Source organism: Crocuta crocuta, unplaced genomic scaffold, assembly GCF_008692635.1.
Source record: "Crocuta crocuta isolate KB4526 unplaced genomic scaffold, BGI_CrCroc_1.0 scaffold68, whole genome shotgun sequence".
NCBI lineage: Eukaryota > Metazoa > Chordata > Mammalia > Carnivora > Hyaenidae > Crocuta > Crocuta crocuta.
Window position 1 is genome coordinate 2,999,053 of NW_027532426.1, and position 10,704 is coordinate 3,009,756.

General features: G+C 54.4%; 1 protein-coding gene across 5 annotated transcripts in view; it reads left to right on the top strand.

Moving 5' to 3' along the window:
* Positions 1 to 10,704, top strand: part of CACNB1 (calcium voltage-gated channel auxiliary subunit beta 1) — an 18,464-nt gene extending 7,760 nt beyond the window's left edge. For 2 of the 5 annotated variants that reach the window (XM_077779357.1, XM_077779358.1), the window contains exons 5-14: positions 67 to 203; positions 421 to 497; positions 734 to 1,065; positions 2,209 to 2,289; positions 2,717 to 2,775; positions 2,940 to 3,049; positions 3,198 to 3,349; positions 6,235 to 6,330; positions 6,755 to 6,940; positions 8,846 to 10,704. In XM_077779357.1, the coding sequence (XP_077635483.1) occupies positions 67 to 203; positions 421 to 497; positions 734 to 1,065; positions 2,209 to 2,289; positions 2,717 to 2,775; positions 2,940 to 3,049; positions 3,198 to 3,349; positions 6,235 to 6,330; positions 6,755 to 6,940; positions 8,846 to 9,310 (1,695 nt within the window). In that variant the 3' untranslated portion in view covers positions 9,311 to 10,704. Of the gene's footprint in view, positions 1 to 66; positions 204 to 420; positions 498 to 733; positions 1,066 to 1,911; positions 1,932 to 2,208; positions 2,290 to 2,716; positions 2,776 to 2,939; positions 3,050 to 3,197; positions 3,350 to 6,234; positions 6,331 to 6,754; positions 7,143 to 8,845 lie in introns of those variants that run through there. The other 3 variants (XM_077779359.1, XM_077779360.1, XM_077779361.1) reach the window with 3 other exon arrangements.

A 10,704-nucleotide genomic window follows, 5' to 3' on the forward strand; every position in this document is an offset into this window, starting at 1 on the left:
AAGCCACTGGCCCGCCACTCCAATCTCGCTCTTGGTCTCTCCCACCCCACCCGCTGCCGTTTGCAGAAATACAATAACGACTGGTGGATTGGGCGACTGGTGAAGGAGGGCTGTGAGGTTGGCTTCATCCCCAGCCCCGTCAAACTGGACAGCCTGCGCCTTCTGCAGGAACAGAAGCTGCGCCAGAACCGCCTCAGCTCCAGGTATCTAGCTGGGGACCGCGGAGAGGCCATCCAGCTGGGACAGGGCCTCGAGCGTTGACCCAGTGCCCTGGGCACACAGAGCTGCCTCCGGCATCGCCAGTGGGGCTGGAGGGTCTCCAGGGGAGTGGGGGGCAGGCAGCACGTGAGAGAACAGGGTTCCCCCGCCCTCACGCCCACCCCTCCGCTCACAGCTCCGTTTGCCTCTCTGCCCACACAGCAAATCAGGTGACAACTCCAGCTCCAGCCTGGGAGACGTGGTGACTGGCACCCGCCGCCCCACACCCCCTGCCAGTGGTAAGAGCCGTTGCCACCTTAGGGAATGGGGCGGGGGTGGGGTGGGTGGGAGGAGCTCCTGGGTGGGGTTCTCTCCCCATTGCCTGTCCCCTCCTTTCCCTGCAGTAGGGGGCACCCCGGTCCTGAGTCCTCCAAACACCTCCAGCGGTACCCCCTCCGTGAAGAGTAGGGTCCCCCCCAAGCTGGGCCCGTCCGCGCCCATTCTCTCATGTCTCTCCTTCCCGTTTCTTTGGTAGCTCCATCTCTCTGCCTGACTCCCCCACCCCACCCCCATTCATTTCTCCTAGCTCTGTTCCATTCACCTCTTCTTCTTTCTTTTCTCCCCATCCCATCCTTGCCTTCTGTACTGTGTCTCCATGTCCATCCCACTCCTCCCCACCTCGCCTCCCTCCTCTCTCCTGACCGCGGTCCAGGTAATGAAATGACTAACTTAGCCTTTGAACTAGACCCCCTAGAGCTAGAGGACGAGGAGGCAGAGCTCGGGGAGCAGAGCGGCTCTGCCAAGACTAGTGTTAGCAGTGTCACCACCCCGCCACCCCATGGCAAACGCATCCCCTTCTTCAAGAAGGTAATTCTTGCTGGGTTCTGGCCAGAGGGCAAGGGGTCAGGGCCCAGCTGTGGGGCAGGAGGAGGGGGCCAGGATGGATTCAGATGCGGAACCAGCCTGATCCTTTGGGGAGCAGGGCCTCCTGCCGAGGAGCCCGGGTTGGGGAGGGGGCAGGGTGGGCAATGGGCACATCCGTCTCCACACACAACCCCACTCTGGCCCACCCCCAGGAAGGGATGGTTCTTGCAGCCGAAACACCGCTGCCCTTGGCGGGCTGTACCCCCTGACACCACCACCACTGGAATCAGGGTCTGGTGGTAATGAAACCTGACCTCAGCCTTCACTAGCACTGGAATATTCCATGCTTGCCCCTGCCCCTGCATGTGAAGGGGAGACTGGAATAGTGACCCTTCTTTGTCCTTTTTGGACTCTGTGGGTCTAGGGTGGGCACATGGGGGTCTCCTGACTGCACAGCAGGACAGTTAAAGGAACCGTTAAAATGGGAAGGTTCCTGGACTGCATTAGGGGTAGGAGATGGGCACCAAATTAGGGGCTGTCACCCTTCCCAGCTCTTTCCCAAGACTCAGAAAGGGGAAGGGTATGTCTGAATATTCCCAAATCTGCTGGGTTGACTGTCAGTCCTCCCAACCCTGATTTAGGGCCATCTCTGGCTCCCCCGTGGAATGGGGTCCCGTCCCCTCTCTCTGGCTCTGTCTGTCACTAACACGCATGCCCTGTTATCTCTCCTCGTCTGCCCGCTCTCCCTCCCTCTCTTGTCCTGGTTCCTTCCTTGCCCTCTGCCCCTGCCTGGGCGCCCTTCCCTCTCCCCCCCGCCCCCACCCCACTCTTGGCAATCTCTGGATCCAGCCAAACAGAAGCAGAAGTCGGTGAGTATCACAGCTTTCTGTGTCCCCCTCCCCACCTCCTGGGATGAGCTAGTGGGACCTTCTAACACCCATTCTTGTGCCCTTCCCACCCACCCCCTTTTCTCTCACCCTTCCCGATTCTCCTTGGCCATCCCTCCCCACCCCACCCCACCTCAATCCCCACATCTGGGCTCTGGGACCCGGGAGAGGACAGGATGCATGGGGTAACCTGGAGGCTGGGGAAGAGGGGCTAATGCCATCCGCATTCTGGGCTTTCCCCTCCCTGCTTTCCCCTCAGACAGAGCATGTGCCCCCCTATGACGTGGTACCTTCCATGAGGCCCATCATCCTGGTGGGACCGTCGCTCAAGGGCTATGAGGTAGGAGCCCCTAGAGGGGGAGTGGACCCAGAGGGACCCAGACCTCCAGAGAGATGCTGCAGAAAGTTTCATACCCCACACAGATCTCCTGGAAAGGCCCAAATTCCCAGGATCTCTCCCTAGAGGGCTACAGACCTTCAGAGAAGCCCCCCAGAGGGGCCTGACCCACAGGGAAACCTGCTCAGAAGTGTTTGGATCCCCCCCCAAGAACCTCCCTCCCCAGAAAGGTATCTTCTCCCAGACATACCACCTAGAAGAACCTTTGGAATCAGACACCCCACTGGAAGCCCATCAGACCCAGAAAGAACCCTCCACCCCCTTAGAGACCCATATGTCTCAGGAATTTAAGAAGAAAATGGAATGTGAGGGGGTAAACACTCAGCAGCCCACCCACACCTGACTTCTCCCCCGCCACCCCCAACCTCAGGTTACAGACATGATGCAGAAAGCTTTATTTGACTTCCTGAAGCATCGATTTGATGGCAGGTAAGACTCCACTCTCACTCTAGCCCTCTGCTGCTGGGGGTGGGCAGGGTGGCTTGAATGATGATTCTGGGACTCCTGGACTGAGGGCTAGGACCTGGAGCCTGGGGAGGGAGCCACACCTTGTAGCCCATCCCGACCCCTCAATCCCCGTGCCCATCCCTCAGGATCTCCATCACTCGTGTGACGGCGGACATTTCCCTGGCTAAGCGCTCAGTCCTCAACAACCCCAGCAAACACATCATCATTGAGCGCTCCAACACACGCTCCAGCCTGGGTAAGCCCACCCTGTGACCCCCGCTTCTGGGCCCAGACGTGGGAAGGGGAGGCAGTAGGGCGGGCATCTCCAGAAGTGTTCTATTGCCCACCGTCTCTTGGGGAGGCTCCCCTACATTCCCTCTTCCCCATGACTCCGTGTCTCCCAGCTGAGGTTCAGAGCGAGATCGAGCGAATCTTTGAGCTGGCCCGGACCCTTCAGTTGGTTGCTCTGGATGCTGACACCATCAATCACCCAGCCCAGCTCTCCAAGACCTCACTGGCCCCCATCATTGTTTACATCAAGATTACTTCTCCAAAGGTGGGTGCTGGAGCCTAACCCTAGTGGGGACGGTAGTGCTCTGGGGTGGGGTGGCCTATGTCTAAATCTCAGCAGCTGCTTATTAATTCTGTGACTAAATCTCCCCGAGTCTCATTTGCCTGCTCGGGAAAACTCCATCAAATGGACATTGTGAGATTGAACCTAATGTGAATGTTTAGCACTTAGCAAAGTGTCTGGTATAATGTGCTTCATCATGTATTAGCCAGTCTAAATATCATTAATAGGGTCACGCAGGCCAGTCCCCTGTCTCCATTCTGGTTGGCCTCCCATCCTGGGTTGAGGAAACCAAAAGAATTTTGTGCTTTTTGTTGCAGTGTCACCCAAAGACTTGGCAGTTGGGAGGTCTTTTCTGTCATTTGATTTTGTCCCTTTTTGCTGCACTGTCCTCACTTGGACCTTGATAGAGATGAATTGGTAGGAAGGCTAATTTACTTATTTTTTGTACTGCAGCTCTGTGAGTTTTTCCTCCTAAATGTTAGTTGGGGTGGCGGGGAGGGTTGAGAAACATGGAGGGCAAGTTCAGGTGAAGTATTTGAAGTTAGAAGACAGCATTGGGTTCAAGTGTTTGCTCTGGTTGACTTATTAATTAATTAAAGTTTGTTGTTTTGTTGTTGTTGTTTATTGAGCTGGAGATCTTTGGGGGATTTATTTAGCCTCTGAGCCTCTGTTTCTTCACCTATAAAATGGGAACTAAAATCCCTCCCTTGTTATTGTTGAGAGGATTTCAGGTGATGATGTAAAGAGCCCAGAGTTCTGTCTGATTCATGATGACAATCAAGGATGGTAACTCTTACCACTTCATGATACTACCCAGTCACTTAACCCTTACCTTTTTGAGTCCTCAGTTTCTGGTGAGCATAAAGGGAATGATAGGATTTAAGTACTTCCTGGGGTGGTTGAAAGGATCAAATGAGATAATGGATACAAAAACACTTTGCGAGCTAGAAAGGAACAGATGCTTCCATTTCCCCCACTGGGCACTGAGGTTGAGGGTGGGGACTCTGGAGCCAGAATGCCCAGGGTTAATATACCAGCTGTGCTGCTCCCCAGCTCTATGCTCGTTGGGCAAGCCACCTAGCTTCTCTGTGCCCGTTTCCTCGCCTGCAAAATAGAGCTCCTTAAATGGTGGTGGTGAGGATTACGTAAGTGGATTGTACCTACTAAGTTCTATAGCTATTACTTTTTTTTTTTTTTAAGATTTTTGTTTTGGAATTATTCCAAGTCTAGAGAAAAGCTGCCAGGATAGTACCAAGAACTGCCATTCTCTGACTGCCCTTCACTCAGATTCACTCATTTTTTAACAGCTTTATTGAGATAATTCTTCTACCACTCAATTCAGCCATTTAAAGTATATTATTCAGTTCTCTTCACTGATTTTGAACATTTTGCCACATTTATTTTATCTTTCTGTATATATGTATTATGTTATATGTATATATATACATTTTTTTCTGAACCATTTTTAAATTTATTTTTAAAAATGTTAATTTATTTTTAAGAGAGAGAGTATGCATGCACGAGTGGGGGTAGGGGCAGAGAGAGAGGGGGACAGAGGATCTGAAGCGGGCTCTGCGCTGACAGCAGAGAGCCCCTGACAGCAGAGAGCCCGATGCAGGGCTCAAACTCAAGAACTGTGAGATTATGACCTGAGCCAAAGTCGGACACCTAACTGACTAAGCCACCCAAGTGCTCCTAAATGTAAATTTAGTCATTCATTCATTCATTCATTCATTCATTTGTTGAAAGAGAGAGAGGGGGAGGAGCAGAGAGAGAGGGAGAAAGAGAATCCCAAGCAGGCTCCTGCGCTGTCAGCTCAGAGCCCGATGTGGGGCTTGATCTCATGTTCACGGTCTGAACCGTGAGATCATGACATAGCTTAAATCAAGAGTCAGACGCTTAACCGACTGAGCCACCGAGGCACCCCTAGCATTCTTAAACTGGAACATTTCCTCGGCCTTTCCTACACTTCATGATACTGACATTTTTTTTTATATATACTTTTATTTCTAGGAGAGAGAGAGAGAGAGACAGCGTGAGCAGGGGAGGGTCAACGAGAGAGGGAGTCACAGACTGAAACAGGCTCCAGGCTCTGAGCTGGCAGTCAGCACAGAGCCCGACGCGGGGCTCGAACCCCCAAACCGCGAGATCATGACCTGAGCGAAAGTCGGACGCTTAACCGACTAAGCCACCCAGGCGCCCCATGATACTGACATTTTTAAAGAGGACAGATCACTGATTTAGTAGACTGTTCCTCAGCATGGGTCTGCCTGATGTTTCATTGTGATGAGGTTTAGATTTTGCATTTTTGGTGGGAATAGCACCAAAGCGGTGTGTCTGTCTGTAGGTGTTGCATCAGGAGGCACGTGGTATCTGTTGTGTCATTGGTGATGTTAACTTCAGTCATTTAGTTGAGGCTGTGGCTTTTTGTTGAGCTATTATTCACCATTATCATTATTGTTATCGAGATGAGAATGGTAATAGTGCCTACCTAATGAGATATTGTCAGGACTAAATGAATTGACTGTGTAGAAAGCACAGAATAGTGCCTGTACAGAGCAAGCATCCCATAAAAGCTAGCTGCCACGGTTAACGTGGAGATGTTTTCCTGGAGAATGAAGCCTGTGAAGAAGGTTAGAGGGTTCCGGAAGGAGAGTCACTGCCTTTCAAGTAGCCACTTCCCAGGAAAGCCTGAGCACTGTCTAAGGATGGACATAGGGCAGGTGAGGTCACTGCTGAAGAAGTGGCCAGGGCTGAGAGTCATCCCACATCCCCTGGCTCTGACACACCGGCTGTAACCAGGACCTGCCTCTCTGATACGGCGTACTGTGGAGTCCTTCTAGCTTCTCTCTCTCCTCCCAAACCAGGTACTTCAGAGGCTCATCAAGTCCCGAGGGAAGTCTCAGTCCAAACACCTCAATGTCCAAATAGCGGCCTCAGAGAAGCTGGCACAGTGTCCCCCCGTGAGTGCTCAGACCCAGGGAAAGGGAAGGGGGGGCGTTTGGGTTGTCCTGTTTCCTCTGGCCTACAAGAGAGATAGAGTGACCGGAGCACCAGGGTGGGGTCTATTAATGTGCACTGGTCTTTTGGGGGAAATGAATGCTGGACCCTGGAAGCACCACTTCTCTGTGGCGAGGCAGGCCCCTCTTCCAGCTTTGGTTGCCTTCTATCTAGAATGAGAGAGTCGGGCTAGTCTGGGTGCCAAGACCTTTGGTAGCTCTGACAATGTATGTATCTGAGAGTCCTCCTTTTCCTGGACATCCGAAGGTTTCTTTTTAACTTTGTCCTTCAACCCTTTGACTCCACCCACTGCACCTAGGCCACACCCCTCACCCCCTTGGTCACGCCCAGCTCATTCCAGCCCTGCCCCTAACCCCGCCTCCGCAGGAAATGTTTGACATCATCCTGGACGAGAACCAATTGGAGGATGCCTGCGAGCACTTGGCCGAATACTTGGAAGCCTATTGGAAGGCCACGCACCCGCCCAGCAGCACTCCGCCCAATCCGCTGCTGAACCGCACCATGGCGACTGCAGCTCTGGCCGCCAGCCCTGCCCCTGTCTCCAACCTCCAGGTACAGGTGCTCACCTCACTCAGGAGGAATCTCAGCTTCTGGGGCGGGCTGGAGCCCTCGCAGCGGGCCAGATCCGTGCCCCAGCAGCAGGAGCACGCCATGTAGGAGTCCTGCCCATCTCCCCTCCTGCCCCAGGCTCGGAACTGGAGCGTAGGGAACATGGGGAAGGAAGGGAAGAGCTTTATTTTGTAAAAAATGTGGTGAGTGGCAGCTTCTGGTGTCTGTGGTTTTTGATGGGTTTGGGGCTGCCTGGTGGTGCCTCCCTGGGCCTGGTCCCACAGGACTGCATTTGCTGCCCTGGAGGATTTTGGATATGAGGCCTGATCGGGGCCTTATTATGAGACAAGTGACGAGGAAGAAAACATAAGGAAGACTGATATTTTCATTCGCTGGACTCCACGCTCATTTCACTTATTTATTATTTTATTTTTTAAAGTCATCTCTGCGCCCAGTGTAGGGCTAGAACTCATGACCCCAAGATCAAGAGTCACATGCTCTACCAGCTGACCAGCCAGGTGCCCCCACACCCATTTTAGACCCAACAGAGGTCACAGCATTTTAGACCCAACAGATCTAGGGCCCTCAGACCCAGGGAATCCCACGGAGCAGGGCCATGAAACCCAAAGAGACTGTCCCCTCTCCCAGAGCCCTAATCCCAGGAGTTTCCTCAGAGGGGACCCAGAATGAAGCATCTTCTATGAGTTGATGCCATACTTTCTTCCATCCTCTCCCAGTGAAACAGATTCCAGGGAAGGCCCTCCTGTGGGTGCCCTGCCCTGGCTCGGCCTCCTCCCATGGGAGCTGCTTCCCATCTCTGAGTTCACATCATTATTAGTTTCTGGACTTGAGCCAGGAGAAAGCCATGAAATCATTCTAAGACCATTGCTTTTCAGATTTGTTTTCAGTAACAGCACATTTGTTCGTTGAAACTTAAAAGGAAGCTCGGTATATAAAGTGTCCTTGCTCTACTCAGAGGGAGCCAGTGGCTTGGCTTCCATTTCACCTCCTCAGGGACCCCTGAAGCACTTTTGTGCCCTTCCCACTCCACCCTCAGTCTCCAGGGAACAGCTTGGAAACTAGTGATCTAATCCCTGTCACACCACCGCAGAGAAACTGAGCCACAGAGAGGAGTCATTTGCTCAGGGTCACCCAGCTTGAAGTGGCAGGCCATGGGACTAGAACCCAGGCCTTCTTGCATCTCATCCAACCACCACCGCCATGACAGTGACCATCAGATCACCTTCATGTGGCATCTGGGACTGAGGATGTTAGGCCCCCTCATTGTCGCTAGTGGGAGATAGACACCCATCAGCTTTCTCCAGCCTGCTGCCCTGGTCTTTGCTGGGGGCACCCAGGGAATCCCACCAGCCTTGGAAAGTTTGTTATCTGACTAGGGAATGGATAGGGGGGAGTGTGGGGCCCTGGGTGCCTGCGATTAGGGTCTGATTTGGGCTGAAGGAGCCGGGGGTAGTGAGCTCTGAGCTGAAATCCCCTTCGTATATTTGGAAAACTGGGCAGTGACTAACCCAATCAACCACTAACAAGTGGCGATACTAATGAGCTGTTAATGATGATTTAGCCCAAGACGGCATTAATGACGTGTGTTGAAGAAGCAATGACTAATTGTTCATGGGCTCTCTACCATGGTTACCAGAAGAGCTCATGCCTCTTCATGCCTTATGAATGTTGCAGGCCTCCTGTCCCGGTAGAGGAGCAAATGCCCTGAGGTCTGTCCTCTGGCTGGGCTGTCGAGCCATTTGCCTGGCTGCCCATCCCCTAGAGCCAGTACCCACCTCCTTTAACCAGGCTGAATATGTTGGTGCCATTACTAACCTGCGTTGCTTTGTTGTGTCTCTCTCACCCCTGCCTGATCTGCATGGTGTGTGCCGTCCGTCTGCTAACCAGGGACCCTACCTTGCTTCCGGGGACCAGTCGCTGGAACGTGCCACCGGGGAGCACGCCAGCGTGCACGAGTACCCGGGGGAGCTGGGCCAGCCCCCAGGCCTTTATCCCAGCAGCCACCCACCAGGTCGGGTGGGCACCCTGCGGGCACTGTCTCGTCAAGACACGTTTGATGCCGACACCTCTGGCAACCGAAACTCTGCCTACACGGAGCTGGGAGACTCATGTGTGGACATGGAAACTGACCCCTCCGAGGGCCCAGGGCTTGGAGACCCTGCAGGGGGCAGCACCTCACCAGCCCGGCAGGGATCCTGGGAGGATGAGGAAGAAGACTACGAAGAGGAGCTGACCGACAACCGGAACCGCGGCCGGAATAAGGCCCGCTACTGCGCAGAGGGTGGGGGTCCGGTTTTGGGGCGCAACAAGAATGAGCTGGAAGGCTGGGGGCGAGGTGTCTACATCCGCTGAGAAGCAGGGGCCACACAGTGGGGGGCAGGGCTCCGAGCCCCGGAGAGGGGAGGGACAGAGGGGCTCACCACGGGGATGTATCTTTCCTCCAGGGGGCGCTGTCTCCCTCCTTTCAGATGCCTTTGCTCGATTTGGGGGGTTTCTTTGTTGGTAGATCCCACCTCCTGGGATTCCTTTAAGCCACACCTGTAGGTTTTTCACTTACCTGCTGTGGACGGATAGGGGAATGCCTACCTTTCAGTGTCCCTTTTTCCCCACATCAGGGGGCTTTATCCCCTCACTCCCAGAGAAAAGGTGCACTTCCTTAACTCTTTCTTCTTGGGGCTCTAAACAAGGGTCCTAAATGGGGTAGCCCTTTCTTTCCCCAACCTGGAGTACTTGGGAAGGGTGGGGGGCTTTTCCTGGAGAGGGAGACCACAGACTCTCTCCCACGAGGGCTCTCTCCCCCAAACCCCAGATCCAGGGTCCTTTACCATGCCCACCCCTTCCCCAGCTTCCTGGCAGCATTGTCTGGTGGGTGAAAGCTGTGGGATGGAAGCCCCACGGAGAGTTTGTCCTGGGGAGGGGTCTGGGTAGAAAGTGGCAGGCATCAGATGTAGTACCCTCTGCCTGCCCAGGACCTAGACCCCTGAGGTGTGGGCAGCCAGAGACACTGTCCCCCACCCCACCGCTTCCATGCCTCAGCCTTCACCTATCCCGGGAATGAGCTTTGCCTACAACATCCTTTGCCTACTGCCATCAGAAGAGGGGGCCCCTCCGCGTCTGAGCCCCTCACCCTGTTTCACCTGGGTGTGGCACCCATGAACACTCTAGTCCGCCTCATTTTGAAACCAAAAAACTGCTCCCTCACTCTCACCCGGAGGCCCCAGGGGAGAGGCCCTGTGGGTTAGTGCCCGAGAGGTGATCGCCACCCCAGTGGTTGCCTCGGGACCTCGGATCTCCCCTGCGGGGCTTGGCTGCTGCTGTCGCCGCTGCTTTCGACTTGCCTCTTGTGACCCTGTCCTTCACCCGTGTCCACTCCCTCTAGGAGAGGCCTGGGTACCCCCTCTGCCCCAGAGTGTCCCTTTGCCTAGCATCCCTCCAGCCCAGCAGCCCTGCCCCTCTCCAGCACCCAGCTGGGCCAGAGAGAGCCGATTGTGCCAACGAGGACTGGGTCCTGCCCGGCTGCCCGCCTCAGGGATGGGCACCTCATGCCTGTCTCGCCACCTCCTGTGCCAATGTTGCCCCACCCCCCACCTGGGGTGGGGAGCAGCTTCCACTTACTGGTTAGAAGACACCACTGCCCAACCTTCCTCCCTCCCTGTCTGGTGTCCTGTGCCCCCATCTGTCTGTCTGTCTGTCTGTACTCCCCTAGAAGTATTTTGCCACATATAAAACCGCCGTCCTGTCCTTTG